The sequence below is a fragment of the Moschus berezovskii genome, chromosome 20, assembly GCF_049115385.1.
Source record: "Moschus berezovskii isolate FMDL1 chromosome 20, NW_MosBer_1.0, whole genome shotgun sequence".
Taxonomy (NCBI): Eukaryota; Metazoa; Chordata; class Mammalia; order Artiodactyla; family Moschidae; genus Moschus; species Moschus berezovskii.
This window is the reverse complement of record NC_142479.1, coordinates 52,215,541-52,235,787: the sequence shown is the minus strand read 5'-3', so window position 1 is coordinate 52,235,787 and position 20,247 is coordinate 52,215,541. Positions and strand designations below refer to the sequence as shown.

Genomic DNA, 20,247 nt, shown 5'->3' with positions numbered 1-20,247 from the left:
CCTGGAAAGCATATTTTTAATGCATGTTTCTAGTCCTCACACCCCAAAATTTGGGGATCCCTAAAATTTGTATTTTAAAACCCCACAACCTTCAAGCAGTGTCATAGGAAATACTGAGTTTAAAAAAAAAAGAAAAAAACCAAACCTGTGTAACTTCTGACCTCAGATAGCTTATATGTCCATATGGGAGGTGAAATGACTTTATAAGTAACTCAGAGAAAGAAGGAACGGATTATTTTGCAGCTGGGGGAACAGAGAAGGCATAATAGAGGAAAATGGCAAATTAATTTAGCCTCAAAAGATGTGTTGGATTTGGACCTTTGGCAGTGTTGGAGAAAGATCTTTTTGGCAGTGGAAATAATAAAAGGAAGAATACTCAGAAGTTGTTTAGTTTCATTAAAGATACCTGAGTATTCCAAATCAACATTACAAAGATAGTTGGGGCCACATATTGAAAGGTCTTTTAAATTCTTTGTTTCTGAGTTTGCATTTCATGTTGTTGGCAGCAAAGACTATTGGAGAATTTGGACAGGCTCATGATGTGACCAAAGCTATCATTTACATGAACCATCTGGTGGCAGAGCATAGGATGTGCTGGAAAGGAGAGAGAAAGAAGGCAGAGAGAACCACGTGGAGGCTACCACAATAGATCATAAGGAGAGCAATCAGAATTTAAGATTTGGGATAATGAATGTACAAAATAGTGGGGAGGAGAAGCAGATTGGAGAGAGGGTACAGAAATAGAAGCAATGAGTGATTAAACATGGGGACGCAAAAGAGAGGGAGGAAAGATGATTGTAAAGATTCTAACCTGAGTAACTGTGAAGATACCTAGGAGGCCTTTGGGAATACAGAAGGGGAGAGAAATTATACCTTGAGATATATAGTTGGGGTGCTAGTTGAAGTCTTAAAAGTGGAGAAAATTGCTGTAGGGAAGGAGGTCTAGCAGGGAACAAGAAAGAAGGATAGGGACAGTATTTAGGAGGCAAAACGGGGAAAGGAGCTAGAAGGAAGTAATCATAAGGTGGGCTTCCCTGATAGCTCAGCTGGTAAAGAATCTGCCCGCAATACGGGAGACCTGAGTTCGATCCCTGGGTTGGGAAGATCCCCTGGAGAAGGGAAAGGCTACCCACTCCAGTATTCTGGCCTGGAGTATTCTGGCCATACAGAATCTGGACTGTATGGTCCATGGGATCGCAAAGAGTCAGACACGACCGAGCGACTTTCACACTCACTCACAGAAGGTGAGGAAAGACATTTCAGTTTCAATGAAGAAGTAGGAATACAGAAGAGGTGGTCAGCAGGGCTGCAGAGAAGTTGGGGAGAATGGCACACAAAAAACCACTGCATGAGTTTATTGACGATCTTTAGGGGAGCAGATTCAGTGAATTAAGAAGACAGAATCCAGATTACAGGCAATTTTATATCAGTTTTGAGATTGTAGAGACAGTAAGCACAGGTTAGTTTTGTATTAAATCTATCTAGAAAGGGAATGTTGAGAGAGTTTGGGTGTGATGGAATGAGAGGCTAAACTAAATTTCAAAGAGAATAGAAAAGAGGTGTTGGCATCTAGAGATCTCGAGAACATAGAATCTGTAGGTCTTGGAGACTGACTTGATGTGGAGGTTGGATGAAAAAGTTGTCCAGTTTCAATATTTGGAGAATGGAACAAGGAAGATGCCATGTGTTACTGTAAAGACATCATAGGGACTACACTGGTGGTCCAGTGGTTAAGACTCTGAGCTCCCAATAAATGCAGGATGCCCAGGTTCGATCCCTGGTCGGGGAACTAAGATCCTGAATGCTGCAGGTACAGATGGGAAAAAAAGACATCAAACATTAGAAGCCATTTGGGGTTCAATATGGTAAGTTTGATTTTAGTGTGTGTATGTGTTAAGTCGCTTCAGTTGTGTTTGGCTCCTCGAAATCTTATGGACTGGGGCCTACCAGGCTCCTCTGTCCTTGGGATTCTCCAGGCAAGAATACTGGAGTGGGTTGCCATGCCCTCCTCCAGGGCAACTTCCCAATCCAGGGATTGAACCTGCATCTCTTACATCTCCTGCCTTGGCAAATAGGTTATTTACCACTAGATATATTTGTTAATGTTTTCAAGGGACACTAAGTAGAATGTCCCTCCCACTCCCTTTTCTCTGCTCCTACAAATTTTCCTCCCAAGGAATGGAATGAATCTCTTAGTCCTTAGAGCAAACTAGTTTCTTTTCTGGTAGTTTTGGTGGACTATATTTGGAGACTAGGTGCTAAGCCCAATAATCTCTCGGGAATCCATTTTGTATCTTACATTCTAATGTATTCTAGTATTCAGCTTTGTTTATCTTCACATGGTAAACCATAATGAATTGTTGATCCTCAGTAACCATGCAGAGAGGCCATCCAGATCTTTTATCTAAAACTGGTAAGACCCCAAGATCAAATCAGGAACTGTCTTGGTCCAGTAAGTCCAAGTTACTGCCTCAATTTCCTGTTCATGTGCTTAGATTTGTTCCCTTAGAGCCCTGAGTCTCAAATACTGTCTTCTTTGTTCTACAGCTAAGTCCTCAAGAACAAAAGCCAAGGACTTGTTTTGAGCTAGGTTGGTGTAGTATTAAGTTCTAGGTCAAGCCCATTAAAGCCAAAATCCTGAGAGAAGGTGCAGCCTTCTTATGTCTTGTGTTTTCAGAAAGACTCAAAACATTGATCTTACCAGATTTTAACTATCATGGACCACAGAACAGCCTGAGTCTGTTCATATTAACATTTTATAACCCAAATGAAAAGGATCCATTTCTGCTGGCCTTTTCTATATACTGTTTTTGGTTTTCAGTAGCTGAAGTTTTCCGTTGAGGTTGTTTTAAACGCCTACATGCAAACTGAAGAGCACTCAAGCTTTGGTGGGATACCACCCGCAGCTGGAGTGATGGAGGAGGAGGAGGGTACAAGCTTCAGGTGCATCCTTCTCTTTAAAAAAATTTAAAAAGCAAAAGGCACTTAAGGAAACAAATTCCATCTGAAAGCAGGCAAGATGTGTCCAAGGAAGGGGATGATCCATGTAGGAAATAGATATCAATTCATATACAACCCAGATGCATAGGATGGGCCACTTTGAAACACACTGGATGTTTCCTGCAGCCCTCCATCTCTTCTAATCAAAGAGTAAAAGGTTATGAACCATGAACTGTGGTGAGAAGCAGTGGAAGAGTGCTGCAGCAATGGCTCCTCTGTTGGTGGTTAGGCCCTGTCTTGCTCTATTAAGCAAACACAGTTAATATAGATGAAAGGTAACCTTGATAGAAGTGAAAATTGAAACTTGAGTAGAAGGTAGCAAGCCAGGCACAGCTGCAGTTATACTTCCTCCTGTGTGGCAACAGGAGCTGCGCTTACTGGTGTTTGGAAGGGATGTCATTTTTTTTTTAATATCTTTTCTTTAGAGTGTTTTGGTCTTTAACATCTACACCACTAACGAGTATGGAATATGATATAAGGAGCAAATTAGACTCTATGTGTCAGAGTGCAGGGGCAGATCCAAGTTCAGTGTTCTCATTCAGTTCATCTGCTATTAACTGGCTGTGTAACTGTGGGCTAGTCCCCAAAACTGTTTCCGGATTTCCTCATCTAAAGAACAAGGGTTGGATCAGATGATGTCTAAATTCTCTTCCAGCCCTGAAATCCTATTGACTTGTGATTCCCATGGAGCATTACAATTTCCAGTTTTTAAGAATGAAGTTTTTTCAAAATGAGCATTTATGCAGCATGTTTTATAAATGAAAAATCCCTTATATTTATTATTATTACATCAGGCAAATATTTTAGGTTTTCTTAGTATCAATACATAAATTTGCCTTCTTCATTTCTTACGTTCTTCAGCTTAAGAGTGTTGCAATTCTTATTAAAATAGTACCTGATCAGCCAACTCACTTGGGCCAGCCACACCTCTCCTGCTGCTGCTGCTGCTAAGTCACTTCAGTCGTGTCCGACTCTGTGTGACCCCATAGACGGAAGCCCACCGGCTCCCCCTTCCCTGGGATTCTCCAGGCAAGAACACTAGAGTGGGTTGCCATTTCCCTCTCCTATCTGGTGCTTTATTCTAGGGCTTCGAGTTTAGCCCTCCGTAACTTGGGTATTGTTTATTGGTGCTGTTCCCCTTGCTTAGGTTGAGCTTCATTTACCTGTGTCAATGAAAGTGACTCCTTAGAAGGTTATGTTAAAGGATTACTTCTCCTTTTATCTTTCTCAACAGTATTTCACTAGTACTGCCAGCTTCCTCTGAGTTCAGCGTTGTCTCTTTATCAGTTCCAAGAGAGAGAGATAAGACTCATTTTAGCTGTTTGTATACATGGAAGGGGAAGAGGCAAGGCATGGCTTAAAATCAGGAAAAAAAAAAAAAAACTTGTTAACTATTCAACTCTCAGTCTTAGTGGCTTAAATTCGATGCAACTGAAGAATTAAAATAGTATTTTCTTCTTGAAACCAAAGAGCACATCACCTTGCCTTGTAACTGCAGCCACCAAAAAATGTACTAAATCTGAGAACCTTTCTTCTCCCCCCGGTACTGGAGAAAAATTGCTCAAAATGTTTTTTTCATAGTTGCTCTGAGCAGTCATAGCTAAAATCTGTTATCTCTAATTTTCTGAATGGCCTAAAATGCTGTCATCTATTTTGTGTGTGTTTGTGTGTGTGTGTGCACGTGTGTCTGTGTTTTCCCCTGACTATGGCTCTGAATTCAAATAATCAGTGATCATCCTAATGGTGTTTTCTTGTTTTGTAGATGTACAATATTTTTAGCTTCATTTGATATTTAATTGTCAGTTGTGGGTCTCTGTTCTTTGAGCTGCTTTGATAGCTGCAAAAACAATCATTGTTCATTTCTTGCATTTTCCTCCCTGCAGATGATTCAATGAAAGTGAAAGATGAATACAGTGAAAGGGATGAGAATGTTTTAAAGCCAGAGCCCATGGGAAATGCAGAAGAGCCTGAAATTCCTTACAGCTATTCAAGAGAATATAATGAATATGAAAACATTAAGTTGGAGAGACACGTTGTCTCATATGATAGTAGCAGGCCAACCAGTGGCAAGATGAATTGTGATGTGTGTGGATTATCCTGCATTAGCTTCAATGTCTTAATGGTTCATAAGCGGAGCCATACTGGTAAATAGTCTGTTCTATCCATTGTTCTGAAAACTGTCCTAATTCAACCACATAAGAAAAGAAGTGGTATAATTTAGAACCTACTTCTGATTACTTTTCATTGATTTTTTTATATGGTTCTGATGTCTCTCTCCCTCTCTGCATTTCCATTTACCTAGTGATTTTTATTCCTGCTTCACCATGCATTTGTCAAGCATATCACAAATGCTATGAATAAGACTGTAGAGATCACAGTGTTCTAGGTCAGCCAAATATTTTTCTTCAGTAACAAGTGGGAGTTAAATTGTGTGGTATGCTTTTTAAGCATCTTGCATATATTTTGTGTAACTTTTAAAACAGCTGCTGCTAAGCTGCTAAGTCACTTCAGTCGTGTCCAACTCTGTGCGACCCCATAGACGGCAGCCCGCCAGGCTCCTCCGTCCCTGGGATTCTCCAGGCAAGAATACTGGAGTGGGATGGCAACCCATTTAAAACAGCAGATCTCCTTATTGTATTGGGTTCAAATTTGGTAGATGAAAGGATTCAATTTTTATTAACAGTTTAAAAAATTTATTTTCAGACAACAAAAAGGCAGTCTATAGAGATGCATGCAAACTTAACACTCCCACCAAGCCCTATAGATTTCATCTAACATAGAATATGGAGACTTTAAAAAGCATTTCTTCAATTAAAAAAACAAAAAAGCATTTCTGGCTCTCTATACCTTATTAGGACTTCAGTCTGTGACTCTTTTTATAGATTGAGATTATTTAAAAGGAATGCTAAGTAATGTAAAAACTTAAGTCTAGAAAGCACTTCTAAAGCTACTCATTTTTTTTGCTCTGATCCAAGGCAAGGTGATACCTAGCCCTGCCAGATGAGTGTTTTTTCTCTTCTAGAAGGAAGATTCCTTAAGTCAGTCCTAGGCTTCCCTTGAAATACAGCTCCCATCTGATACCAGTATGAACAGAAACTATCTAAAAAATGAGCTTTTGCCATGGGCATCGAATCTGTGCATATGCTTCGCCAATTGCCAGGTGATCAGAAATCTCCTTTTTGTCCTTTTTAAAGGTGAACGCCCATTCCAGTGTAATCAGTGTGGGGCATCTTTTACTCAGAAAGGTAACCTCCTCCGCCACATTAAACTGCACACAGGGGAAAAACCTTTTAAGTGTCACCTCTGCAACTACGCATGCCAGAGAAGAGATGCACTCACAGGTCATCTTAGGACACATTCTGGTAAGTGAGAGCAATGAGCATTCCATATCTAGTAAATGTGTGTTTCTCTGTGCCCATTGAGGAAACTAGAAAGAGTTAAGTATGGAGGTTTTAATCTGTCACTCCAGTTCTGAAGGGTTACAACAGCAGAGACCTCTAGGGCTAATTACACTTCCATTAAGACATTAATTGCTCTCCGTCTGGCTCAATGGGGATGATCATCTCCTTACCATCTTTGCACCCCTAGAGAACAACACAGTTAGGCAGGAGAAGCCTGCACTGTAAAAATGCCTTTTTAATTTTTGCAAAAACATTATAGCCATCAGTATTTTTATGGCAAACCTTATTAAAAGATTATTTTCCTAAAAATATACACACATACTATTCATTCAAAAGTCTGGATAAAGTAAATGATGTACAGTTTGTAAGTTGTATAAAACTGTAAACTGGGTATGAATCTCTGTTGAGGGTATATTTTGGCTAATCTGGGCTAATTTGGGGAGTTTGGGCCATTCTGGTCTAGATTTTCTTTTTTTTTTTTTAATAGATACAATTAAAAATATAATATTATATTAGTTTTAGGTGTAAATGAGCTAAATTTCTTAAATGTAATTTTCTTCTTGATCACCCAATTTATTTTTAATCTCTAAAAGATGAACAGCAATAAGAATTCATAAAAAGCTATGTTCTCTCGTAATGTTTTTCACTCCTTATTTTAACCACATTAAACTAACATTTAGAATTTCCCTCCTAGAAAAATAAAACTGGGTTTATTTTCAAATTTGGGACCTCATGTTCTTGATGTTATCTGACAAAATTTTAATTGAAGGGGGAAAAAAAAAGGGCTTGTTTTTATGTTAATCCTCATTCTGCTTTGACTAAAACCCAGCCCTAAACCCGCAACTGGTCACAATTCAGAGACTAAGGATTAAACAAATCAGCCCCAAGAAAACCCACTGTGAGAGATGGTAAAGGGTAAAAGAAGGGTTTCTTTTACAGCTCATTGTTCAAAGTAATGAGTTAAGGCTGAGTTTGGTCCAAAAAATTAGAGTAGTTCTTTTCTATTGCTTTTCCCAGATGAGATCCAACAATAGCAGTCATTTTTAAGATTTTGGAGGACCTCAATTTATGTAGAAACTTAACATTCCTAGCCCCAGAAAATCTGCATTTATTTTAATCTGTGATTCCATAAGGATCTTTCAGTGCTTTAAGCCCCAGAGGCTCTATTTTAAACAGAGCAAGAGGACTTGAAAATTAAAAAAAAAATCTCAGTCCCTAAAATTCTGAAAAATTTCTGGTGTACATTTTATTGACAAGTCAGAAGGTGAGCCCTGCACACAGAGTTGAAGTTATTATTTATAACAGTAAGGCATTTGGAGGAGTTAGGAGATTAAAGGTGGCCTGTACTGTATGGATGAACTTTTGAGGAAATTTTTGCTTTATCTTAGAAATTAAGATGAAGTCATTTTTTGAAATTCCTTCTTATTTCTCTTATTCAAAACGATCCTCAATTGGTTGGGTCAGTTTTTATTAATTGAGCCCAGACTTTGCTATAGCCACTGGGCAAAGACAAGCTACATTTATTGAAATAGGTCAATGCTCTAAAAAGACTTTTAGTGGCTTATACCCACAAACTGCAGCATTCTTTACTTACAGCCAGCTGGATGTCACAGAATACAGGATCTCTTCCTACTTCATTCTTAAACCACACGAATTTCCTTGAAAAATAAAATTTTCCTTTTTGTATTTTTTTCCTAAAGAAGCAAGATTGGATTTGGAGCCAGAACACTGTGCTCCAGGATAGTGATTAAGTCTAAATCCTTTCATTTGTGGAAGGAACCTATCCTTTCGAAGAGTATTGATTGACAATCAATCATCGGCCATAAACTTGTTTCAGTTTACTGAATTTAAAAGTAATGTAGATGCACAAGTATCCAAGTACTCTGGCTTCTCGCAGCAGTCTCCTTCCTTGGGGACAGTTTTCACAGGGCCCCAATACACCGTTTGTTCTATAACCCCTGAGGGTCACTGAGTGCCCCTTGTGCTCTCCTTATAGTTGAGAAACCTTATAAATGTGAGTTTTGCGGAAGGAGTTACAAGCAGAGAAGTTCCCTTGAGGAGCACAAGGAGCGCTGCCGTACATTTCTTCAGAGCACTGACCTGGGTGAGACTGGTGAGTTCATGCAACACCTGTTCTGGACATATTTGGTGAGCACCTGCTGCTTTAGGCGGTAGGTTGCAATAGTAAGCAAAATACAAAAAACCCTGCCCGCATGGAGTTTATATTCTCATTGGGAAAAACAGACTAGAAACAAAATGAAAAAGTAACATACAGTTTTGTTTGATGTTTTGTAAGGTAGTAATTGCTATTGAGAAAAATAAAGCAGGTACTGGGGACTGAAGGTGAGTTAGGAGAAACATCAGCCAGCTGACCTTTTAACAGACTTAAAAGCATGAGGGGAGAGCCCTGCAGATCACTAGGAAAAAGCAAGTGCAAAGGCCCTGGGGCTTGAATTCAAAGAAGTGTAAGTAGTCCTGTGTGGCTGGAAGAAAGTGAGTAATGGGACATGAGGCCAGAGAGGAAATAGGAAACCAGATCTTATCAGGTCTTGTAGGCTATTGTAAAGCTGTTGGCTTTTACTCTGAGTGAAATTAAAAATCTTCAGAAGGCTTTGAACAGAGGTGACATGATTGGACTTCTCATTTGAAAAAAAAATCACTCTACTTGCTACTGAGAATAGGTTGTATTGGGGGCAAGATTAGAAACTGGGGAGTCCAGTTAGGAGGCCATTACAATAATTCAAGCAAGAGAAAATTGTGTTGGTAATTGTAGAGTTGGTGCAAAGTGTTCTAACTCTATATAGTATCAAGATAGAACTAGAAGGGTTTCTTAACAGATTGATGTGCAATGTGATGAAGAATGCAGTTGCCATTAACTGAAATGGCAAAGATTGAGGGTAGAGGCATCTTGAGGGGTGGCTAGGGCAGAGTTCATTAAAACCACAAGGATTTTCTTTGCACAGGGCCCCCAAATCATGCTCTTGTCCACTCATATGATTTATTGTGATGTTTATGTTTGGCTCTGGGAATTTCATATTTTATTCCATGTTTTGAATTACATGCCTGGTGGCAATTGGTTGAAACACCAGATGTCTTTCCGTGTATCAGTTGTGGTTTTATTTCCTTTCATTCTTGAGTTGAAACGACCTGAAACCTTTTTGTGTAACATCCCTGCAGTTGTCCTTTGACCCATATAATTGACCATCAGCCTGGTCGGGCTTCCTCACTGATAGCTCAGTTGGTAAAGAATCTGCCTGCAATGCCTAAGACCCTGGTTCAATTCCTGAGTCAGGAAGATCCCTCGGAGAAGGGATAGGCTACCAACTCCAGTATTCTTAGGCTTTCCTAGTGGTTCAGGCAGTAAAGAATCTGTCTGCAATGTGAGAGACCTGGGTTCGATCCCTGGGTTGGGAAGATTCCCTGGAGGAGGGCATGGTAACCCACTCCAGTATTCTGGCCTGGAGAATTCCATGGACTGTATAGTCCATAGGGTTGCTAGACATGACTGAGCGACTTTCACTTCACTGGTTCTGCAGCTTGGATTGCCTGCTATTTTTATTTGGTTACTTGAACCAGTTGCTTATTTAGAGTAGGTATAAATCCTCATGGGATCTGGTGTTTGATGGTTCAGTTCAGTTCAGTTCAGTCGCTCAGTCATGTCCGACTCTTTGTGACCCCATGAATCACAGCACGCCAGGCCTCCCTGTCCATCACCAACTCCCGGAATTCTCTCAAACTCATGTCCATCAAGTCGGTGATGCCATCCAGCCATCTCATTCTCTGTCTTCCCCGTCTCCTCCCGCCCCCAATCCCTCCCAGCATCAGACTCTTTTCCAGTGAGTCAACTCGTCACATGAGGTGGCCAAAGTATTGGAGTTTCAGCTTTAGCATCAGTCCTTCCAATGAACACCCAGGATTGTTCTCCTTTAGAAGGGACTGGTTGGATCTCCTTGCAGTCCAAGGGACTCTCAAGAGTCTTCTCCAGCACCACAGTTCAAAAGCATCAATTCTTCGGCGATCAACTTTCTTCACAGTCCAACTCTCACATCCATACATGACCATGGGAAAAACCATAGCCTTGACTAGACGGACCTTGGTTGGCGTAGTAGTTGCAATTGAATAGTTTGAAAATTCTAAAACAGAAAGATTACTAAAATGTGACAGAAATAATGTGAAACTCAGGAAAAATGGAGTGGAAATCTTGAGTAGTTTAACTGTATCCGTTTTGAGTGAAAGGAAACTTTTGTTTCAGATAAAGCCTACTTTATGGTGTTAGGAGCTGGCCAACTGAATTCCGTTGGTGTGCACTGCTTCTGCTTTTTATCCTGATGGCATGTTTAGTTTTATCAAGGAGTTGGATTTCCTCCTTATTTCTAAAGAGAAATGTTTACTCTTAGAAACCTAAAACTTGGGTTTTGACATCTTTAAGCAACATACTTAAGCTTAGTCAGGCAATACCTGGGCATCTTTACTTGAAGTTCCGTATTTCAGGCAATAGACAAAGCTCTTACTATGAGAAATTCTCAAGTTATGAAACTCTTATATTCCAAGTAGAATCATTAATATTTAAAGCAAGACAAAGAGAGCATCTGATCCCACCTCTTCATTTTAGAGTTGAGAATACTGAAACTCATCAAAAATTCAATGAAAAAATCAATAGAACTTTTGCTTTCATGATTAGCTATTTTATTTTCAAAGACATATTGGGACATAATTCACATATCATTAAATTCACCCTTTTAAAGTGTACAATTCAGTGGTTTTTAATGTATTCACAAAGTTATACAACCATCACCACTCTAATTTCATAACATTTTTGTCACTTCGAAAGAAACCCTGTACCCCTTATCAGTCACTCCTGTTTCCCCCTCTTCAGCCCCCATCAACCCTTAATTTACTTTCTGTCTCTAAGAATTTGCCTATACTGAACATGTCACATGAATAGAATCAGAAAATATGTGGCCTTTTATGTCTGCCTTCTTTCACTCAGCATAGTGTTTTCAGGGTTCATCCATGTTGGAGCACTTCATTCCCGTTTATAGCTGAATAATATTCTATGATATGGATTCACTGCATTTTTTCCATTCATTTATTAGTTAATGGGCATTTAGTTTTTTTCCACTTTTGGAAAAATGACTTAATTAGTTATGTATTTTTGAAGGTTATATATTATTGAGTTAGCAAAAGTAGAATAACACACTTTCGTATGTATATATGTCTTGATTGTCCTGGGAGTAGGGGAAAACATGAGTAAAATATCCTCTATGAACAATAAGTTCAAAATTAGTGATTTTGAAGAAAGGTTACCACCTTACTTCCTATCCCCATGACATTTTTAGGAATTTCAAATTAGAAAAGTGGCAATAGAGGGGCTTCCCTGGTGGCTCAGTGGTAAAGAATCTGCCTGCCAATGCAGGAGACATGGGTTCGAACCCTTATCTGGAAAGTTCCCACATGCCTCAGAGCAACTAACCCCATGCGCCACAACTATTGAGCCTGTGCTCTAGAGCCTGGGAGCCACAACTACTGAGCCTATATGCCCTAGCTGCTAAAGCCCGCACATCCTAGAGCCTATGCTCAAGAGAAGTCACTGCAATGAGAAGCCCACACACCACAACTAAGGAGTAGTCCCTGCTCGCCATAACTAGAGAAAAGCCCAAGCAGCAGTGAAGACCCAACACAGCCGAACATAAATAAATTAAATTTTAAAAAAGAAAAGTGTTCAAAGAAATTTGTTATCTTCAGTGGTATAAAGTGATTCAGGAAATACTGAAATACAGAGGTTGAGTTAATTTGCATTTCATAGGTTGGTTTGATGAATGCATGCAAAACACTTAAAGTCTCAGCAAAAAAATAAAAGGCTAACTAAGTCAGCAAATTTTGATTTAAAAAAAACAAATATATTGTTATGGTGGTTTCAGGTTAGAAAATGTATAAAGTCACGGCTTAATAAAGAATGGTAAACACCACATGTCATGTCTATCTTTGATATTTCAAATAGTTCTCATGATTTTTCCTAAAATCCAAAATGTAAAGAATCTTTAACGGAACACAAGCCAATCCTTTGATTATTGTCACAGCTCCCTACATGGTTTCTATTGTTTCCTTCTTAGAATTGGGAGTCCAGGTCTGGACATAGTGTTCCATTTTGAACCTGACCAATATAGTATCACCAGTGGTACCTCTTATCCCTTCATCTCCAGGTTTTTTTCCTTTTTTTTTTTTTTTGGGTTGCATTGAGCTTTCATTGCCACACTTGGGCTTTCTCTAGTTGCAGTGAGCTGGGGCTCCTCTTCATTGCATGCACAGGCTTCTCATTGTGGTGGCTTCTCTTGTTGTGGAGCACAGGCTCTAGCATGTGCTGGCTTTGTAGTTGCAGCTCATGGGCTCAGTAGTTATGGCTTGTGAGTCTAGAGCACTGGCTCAGCAGTTGTGGTGCATAGGCTTTAGTTGCTCCGCAGCATGTGGAATCATCCCCGACCAGAGATCGAACCTGTGTCCCCTGCATTGCCAGGTGGATTCTCATCCACTGTACCATTGAGGAAATCCTATTACTAGCCTTTAAAGAGATGATGCTCTACTGTGGATGTGGCACTTATTCATCAAGTGGTGTTGTTCAGTCACTCAGTCATGTTCGACTCTTTGCGACCCCATGGACTACAGCACATCAGGCCTCCTTGTCCCTCACCATCTCCTGGAGTTCTCCCAAGTTAGTATCCATTGAATCGGTGATGTCATCCAACCATTCATCAAGTGCTTCTTGTAAGTTGAAGTGCAGCCTACCGTGAGAGCTGAACCTTGGGACAAACCTGCCTCAGTCAGGAATCAGGCCTTTTTGGAAGCAAGACAAATGAAAAAACCTTGGATTGGAGACCAGTCTGCAAAAGAAGATCGTGTTGGACAACAAGACTCCTGCCCTTGCTGATCATTTTTTTTTGTTCTGATAGCATTCGTTGCATTCCCATGGACCAGGCTCTGTGTCAGAGCTATTTGTAAAGATGAGTGGAGGTTAAGCCCCTACCCTCAAAGAACTCAGTCCAACAAGGGACTGAGCACTAGATCTGTTAATATAATATAAAGGTTTAACAGAGACACATGTAATGGTGTTACTTCAGCTCAAGTTTCTATACCAGACATCATCAAGATACTCCCAATTCTGCTGTCTTAATGGAGTATATATGAAAAGAAGAATGAATATAGACGACCACAGATTTCATTTTCTCATTAGCTTGATCCTTATTCCAGAAAGGGACTAACAGCTGGTATAGAGATTCATTTAGCGTCATTTCACACAAATTATGAATACTTGGAGCGGGACATATTTTTGTATGACAATGAGTTCTAGCAATAACAAGATTTTTAAAGTAATTAAATAATTATATTTATTTATGAATCTAGAAGTCAAAACCTTTTATCTTCATCCCCATTGTTGTGGTTGAGATAATACTAGCATGAGAATTTCAGAAAAAAATCCGTACTTTTACCAAATACCAATTCAAAGAAAGAGCTTAAAATGTTTTAAATGTCTATTTTCCCAACAGATTATTCTTTTTAGAAAGTCAATACTAACTTACAAGTAGTATTCATTGTACATGCTCAAAAAGGCAACGGTTTTATACAACTTTTTTGTTAAAACCTGGCTTGCTCTTTGATAGCAATCTCTTGTTAGACAATTCTTATTGCATAATATCACTCCTTTGTTCCACTCTCCATCAGCTACTGGCTGACCACACTATAGAAGAGACAGGAAGCAAAGCCTCTTATTTGAGCTCCATTTAACACTTCAAGATCTAATGAAGGATTTTGAACAAAAACTCAGCAAATTATATAGTTAAATCTACAATCACTTTGAAATAGAAATGACATCATGCAACCAGTTAACTAAAAACCAGATGAACTATTAACACTTGTACAGAGATTAAAGACAGTAACTTATTCTATAATTTTGATTTAGTATGAGTTTTATTATTTATTTTTCCAACATGTCATTAAAATCATTTTGCTAATGAAAATGGTTATCTCCCCTGTATACTACTAGTCAAGTAACATGAAGGGGAACTGACCCAGAATTAGTCCTACTCCTACTATGCTCACTCATGAACCAAGTGTGCGAATTGTTCCTTGCCACCATCCCATATTCCCCACACCCACCCCTTGCAACATTAAACTGCCAACACCACCCAGGAACGGATTTCCTATTTCGTCACTTAAACCCATTATCTTGTTCCCTTACTATCTTGCCAAACTGGTTTCCCTCTACTTAAATTCTAAGACATGATGTGGCAAGATAACAAGTCTAGACTGTTTGTATAAATAGACAGTTGGGTCTTAAAGTTGAAGCAGGGGACCAAACGCCAAGTCCTTTTTTTCCCTTTTCAGTCTACTGCTTGGACTCCTTGTAATCCCAAAGAGATTGTCTTGACTCCAAAGCAGTTCTTTGTGTTTTACAGGGTGCATCATTTAGTACAACAGTTGTTCAATAACTGCAAGGCAGTAGACTGAAAGTTTGGGGGAAGAAAATTAGAGTATACCATAATCAATTGAAACTGTAGCCTTTGCCTAACTGGCCAATTAGAAAACACAGTTAATTTAGTAAAGATTAACTTAATCTCTAGAGTATGTGCACATATACACTGAGGATTGGCATCATGAAGCTGATATTTTGAGTGAATGGCCCTGCAGGAGGGTGTTGGTAGATGGCAGCCCTGTGGATTAGGAGTTTCAGGGACTTCCCTGGTGGTCCAGTGGTTAAGAATCTGCCTTCTAATGCAGGGGGCAGGGGTTCAGTCCTTGGTCGAGGAGCTCAGATCCCACAGGCCTCTCGGTATGGCAAAAGAAAAGATTAGTAGTTTCAGAGGACTCCTTTCAATCGAATCAAAGTTGTGGAATATGGGAAAGCCTCCCCATTTGCCTCAAGTTATCTGTGTATCCATAAACACTCGCAGAATTTTATCTTTTTAAATGTCAGGCATTTGGTCACTGATTTCCAGAATATGATTTACCTGGAAATGACTGTCAAGACAAGCTTGGTGAGTAACCAGGGATAAAAGATGATGTTATCTCTAAAGGTTGCCATTTAGTGACATGCCCCAATTACGTTATTCAGGTCATTGTATACTCGCTTTTGCATCCTCCCAGATATAGAGTATATAGAATATGTGTCCTCAGAAAGATGCTTGTGGTGATTGATGGTGACTTTGGTAAAATGTAGACAGGGACTCCCGAGAGCCAAACGGGAAAACCAAACTGACAGCATAATGTTTGCAGGAAGTCCTGGGACTGACAGATCTCTGGGTGATAATGGGGCCGTTAGAGGAGTGACTGAAAGACTAAAAAAGAGTAGTGGTAAGATGGGGAGAAAGTTTCAAATTCCCAAAGTACTGTTTTTCATTCTTATTTTACTGTGAATCTTTTTGATAATAAATACCTGGAGCAGGGGTGGGGTGGGGGAGGACCTTACCTAGATTTAATCCCCTCAAGGTTGCTGGAACCAAGTCAGAGCACAACCTGAGCTGCCTCTTCAACACTCCTAAGAAGAGCCTCCTTTAACAGCCTCAGGAGCTTACTTCAAATCCCAGGCCTTTGTCTTTCATCTCTCTGCTCCTGGGGCTCTGGGTAGTGCCACATCTGGTGGTGGTTTGTGTGAAAGGAAATAATATGTATAATAGTTTCCTGTTTGGTCATTTAAACCTATCCTTGTGCTGGACAGAATTTGACCCACTTTGCTCAACAGCAGCGTCCTGTCGCTCAAGTACCTGTTATTTACAGCGATCTGTCTGCTGAAGTCACAGTGCTTTACCACTAGCCCCAAAGCTGCCCAGCCCCCTTATTTGGATCCTTCTTATCTTCATTTATACAAACAGTGTTATTATAGCTTAAACTGGAGGCTGAGATTTATTTCTTTGGAGCACAGAATTATTTTTGATAAGAAACAAAGTCTAGTAAATATGGTCATTGTCATCAGTCTCTTCTCTTATTCATTTTTGGAGCCAGATTTCATTTTGTTCTTGAACTTTATTCTTGAATTGAGTTTTATAATTCATTGTGTAATGACTGGCAAGGAGTTTTTAAAAAGCAAAACCAGAAAGGTGCCAATAATAAAATGAAAACTATTTAATACTTTGAATTCTTTTTTTCTGATTTGGCTCTGATCTCTCACCCTGGCCATTCTCGACAGTCTTGCCCTTGAGGTCTTTCTTTGTCTTTCATTTACTGCAGAGAAGACCAGTTTTCTTCTCTCTGGGTGTGTCCATTTGTGGTTCTGAATGTCCCAGAGACCATGAAACTTGGAACATTATTTCTGTCCATTGTTGTCATTGTTCAGTTGCTCAGTCGTGTCCGACTCTTTGTGACCCCAGCACACCAAACTTCCCTGTTCTCCACCAGCTCCCTAGAATCTCTTCATACAGTAAACTTCTTTAACTGCAGAATGAGTACTGACAGTTCTTAAATCTGTGTGTATATTTGGGGCGGGGGGGAATTCCATTCTGCACTCACCACTTGCTGTTTACTCTAGTCCCTTAAACTGATTTCAGTTTCTTCTTCCTTAGAGACATTGGGAATGTATGGATACTTCATTTAGTTTGGACCTCCGGAAATGCTTATGATAAAACAGAGAGAAATGTTTGTAGTATCACAACGTGTTTGCTTAGGGCAGGGGTGTGCATAACTGTGACCCTCAGGCCAAATGCAGTCAGCAACCTACTTGTGCACATTAGGACTAAACATTTGTAAAGTGTAAGGGAGAACCAAAGAGTAGGGAACAGAGACTGTATATGTCCCACAAAGTTTAAAATACTCTCTGACCCTTTATAGAAAAAGTTTACTGACCCCTACCTTGGACTAGCATCATGTGTTAAAATTTAAAGCCTTATATTTAGAGCAGCTGGTGTCTCTTTGAACTTCAGATGTAAACTCTTATTGGGTACTGCATGCTGTACCAGACTAAATTATACTACATTTATTCCAGTGTGATTCTATATTGGCACTATTTATATATTATTTCAGTGCTTCTCAATTCTTGCTGCATCTTAAAAATCATCTGGAAAGCTTTAAAAATACTGTTGCCTAGGCCCCTACACCAGATATCCTGATTTAACTGATCTGAAAGGGGGCCTGGGCATAAGTGTGTCTTATATGCTCTTCAGGTGATTCTAATATTCAGGCAGGTCTGAGAGCTACAGACCTGTACCACTTGAAGGTCTGTTTGTGTATTGACAATCAGACCATATTGTTAGTCAGTTTTTATTCACATTTTTCATTAGAAATATAATAAAGATCCATTATACAAATTGCTCTATAATTTCAAGACAGAAGTGTTGCTCAGGGAAATTTTAACCGAGACAATTTTGAAATGTGAAGAGCATAAGAAACAGACAATGCTGAGACCAGAAAAATAGAATTTAAAAGATAGGAACTGAAAGGAGCATGCTGGAAGAAAAAGGAAAAACCACTTAGAATTTCAATACACAAATCACTGAGTAGATTTCTTGCTGTCTGGGTAAGTGTATCTATTTTCAAAAGTGCTATTAACATAAACAGAGCAGTAAATCTGGGGCACCATCCTTTTTTTTTTTTCAAAGTTGTTAAGAAGAATTATATCAGTCTGCAGGTGTCACACGCAGTTACTCAGAATCAGAAAGAAGGCTGATCAGGGGTTAGAAGATCTCCATCTATCTATCTTTTTTGCAACCAACCACGTCCAGGCTGTTTATTTAATACTTCCTCTTGCTAATGAAGGTACTGGTTGGGGATGGGTCGGGCTTTCCCATGTCAGCAAAAGACTGCAAGATTTGAATGTGCCCTGGTGTTGGCTTCACTGACCACAGCAGGTACCCCAAGCAAGAATCTGAGCAGTAATAACAGGTAACAGCAGAGTTTGTATCAGATCTCTGACAGTTTTCCTTCTAGTGTATTTGTTTTTCTCTCCATTTATCAACGTGTTCTTTTCCTCTTCTTTTTTCATTTTTCCAAACCAGCCAGTGTGGAGGCAAGACACATCAAAGCAGAGATGGGAAGTGAAAGAGCTCTCGTTCTGGACAGATTAGCAAGCAATGTGGCAAAGCGAAAAAGCTCAATGCCTCAGAAATTCATTGGTAAGAATACAACCCTTTTTACTGCTGTTGTTAGCAGATAGTTTGAATGAGATAACATAGGATGCTTACTACCCAGGCCTTTCCTAGTTTAATCTCTGTTAAGATAATTGATTTTTCCATTTACAAGTTTTATTCTTTGGGATTCACTTTGATAACTAGAGCAAATAAAATAAAATATTTTTAACTAAAAAATCTTAACTACTAAAGAGAGTAGTATTTGGTATCCAGTATCTTAAATGAAGTTGGTGTTAGAAATGCTGTTCCTTCCTCTTTATTTTGAATGACATATGTTGCATGAGAGAGTTTGTGCAATTTACACCAGTAAGATGTTCAAGATAGCATTTTTGTAATCTTTTGTAATTATGTTTTACAAAGTTGGTTCCCTTATCATGCTCAAACTTTTTTCAGGCTCTAAAATGTATTGCTGTATTTTCTTGAATTTGATTGAGAATTGGTTTAAAAAGAATGTGGTTGAGAATGCATAGATTTAAATAACAAGGTTTGATTTAGTCACTTGTCTTACTGGAGTTAATTTTTATACCATTGGTTTTCACATTGTCAAAAAACATAGCAAGAATGAGATGGCTAAGAAATAATTATGTCCGTTAAAGTGTAGGACTGCCAAATGGCAAAAATATTTTGTTGAACTCTCCCAGATGTTTACATAAATGTGACTATGATATTTAAAATAGATTTGTATTTGTGGAGTAGGCAGCTGAATTGAATGTATCGGTTTTGCTATAAATTGAAAGTCGGTGATATTGAACAAAAATAGTTATCACACAAAAGTAGACCTTCCTCAACACCAATAATATTTTAGAAACCTGTCAGTCTGTTTTTCCAAAGCTGTTGCTACTATTGATTTTTTACTTCAGTTCTTTTGTGTTTATTCTTTTCAATAGCTTTTACAGATATCAAGCGCCTGCCTGGTTTTTTAATCTGATTAAATTTTATTCTGGTCTAGGTAATTTCTAAATTCTGGTCTAATTAGTTTTTTAATTTTATGTTAATCAGAGATATATTGAAGGAACCCATATATTTCAAAGCTACCCAGTTTGGTGTTTATGCTTATTTATTTTATGTTGATTGGCTGAGAAGTTTTTGTATCCTTTTAGTTACTGTAAGAATAAATCGTGTCAGACTAAAGTTGGTGCATTTCAGGTTAGAGAGACTCTTTCCTCATTACCAACTTCCCTCTCCTGGAGGGAAGTATCAGGGGACATGCAGTGACTTCCATATGGAATTTAGCCTGAGTGGACAAATTGTGACACCAAGACATTATATTAAAATATTGCTCATACATCTTTTGAGCTGTACTTGTGTAAAGAGGTTCTGGCTGGAGTACAAAAGGAAGCTTGAAGTATTATTCTATGCCATGAGTGTAATGTAATTTGGGGGATGTTTTGACTGTAGAAATGGCTGCAGGGGTCGCAAAGAGTCGGACACGACTGAGTGACTGAACTGAACTGAACTGAATGTAGGTAGAGGAACATGGGGAGAAATGGGCAAGAAACAAAATATAAAGTGACTTAATTTCAATCCACTTATGGTCAATGCATGTTGGTCTAAGAGAATTAAAATATGAGAGAAGGTACTTAGTTCATATAATTTCCTTAAACCTGTCCTTGAACTAAAGCCCTATTTAATAAGTTGCTTTGGCATTTTCATGGCTTTAAAAACACATGTTTCATATGTCCAAGTCCATGCCATTTTGCTTATTGCATCAGGGATCCATTCCATTTGTTTAAGAC

The 20,247-nt window shown here is 39.0% G+C and overlaps 1 protein-coding gene across 6 annotated transcripts in view; it reads left to right on the top strand.

Moving 5' to 3' along the window:
- Positions 1 to 20,247, top strand: part of IKZF3 (IKAROS family zinc finger 3) — a 95,637-nt gene that overhangs the window by 61,403 nt on the left and 13,987 nt on the right. For 3 of the 6 annotated variants that reach the window (XM_088829046.1, XM_088829045.1, XM_055407769.2), the window contains 4 exons: positions 4,884 to 5,144; positions 6,195 to 6,362; positions 8,398 to 8,514; positions 18,380 to 18,496. In XM_088829046.1, the coding sequence (XP_088685172.1) occupies positions 4,892 to 5,144; positions 6,195 to 6,362; positions 8,398 to 8,514; positions 18,380 to 18,496 (655 nt within the window). In that variant the 5' untranslated portion in view covers positions 4,884 to 4,891. Of the gene's footprint in view, positions 1 to 4,883; positions 5,145 to 6,194; positions 6,363 to 8,397; positions 8,515 to 18,009; positions 18,267 to 18,379; positions 18,497 to 20,247 lie in introns of those variants that run through there. The other 3 variants (XM_088829048.1, XM_088829047.1, XM_088829049.1) reach the window with 2 other exon arrangements.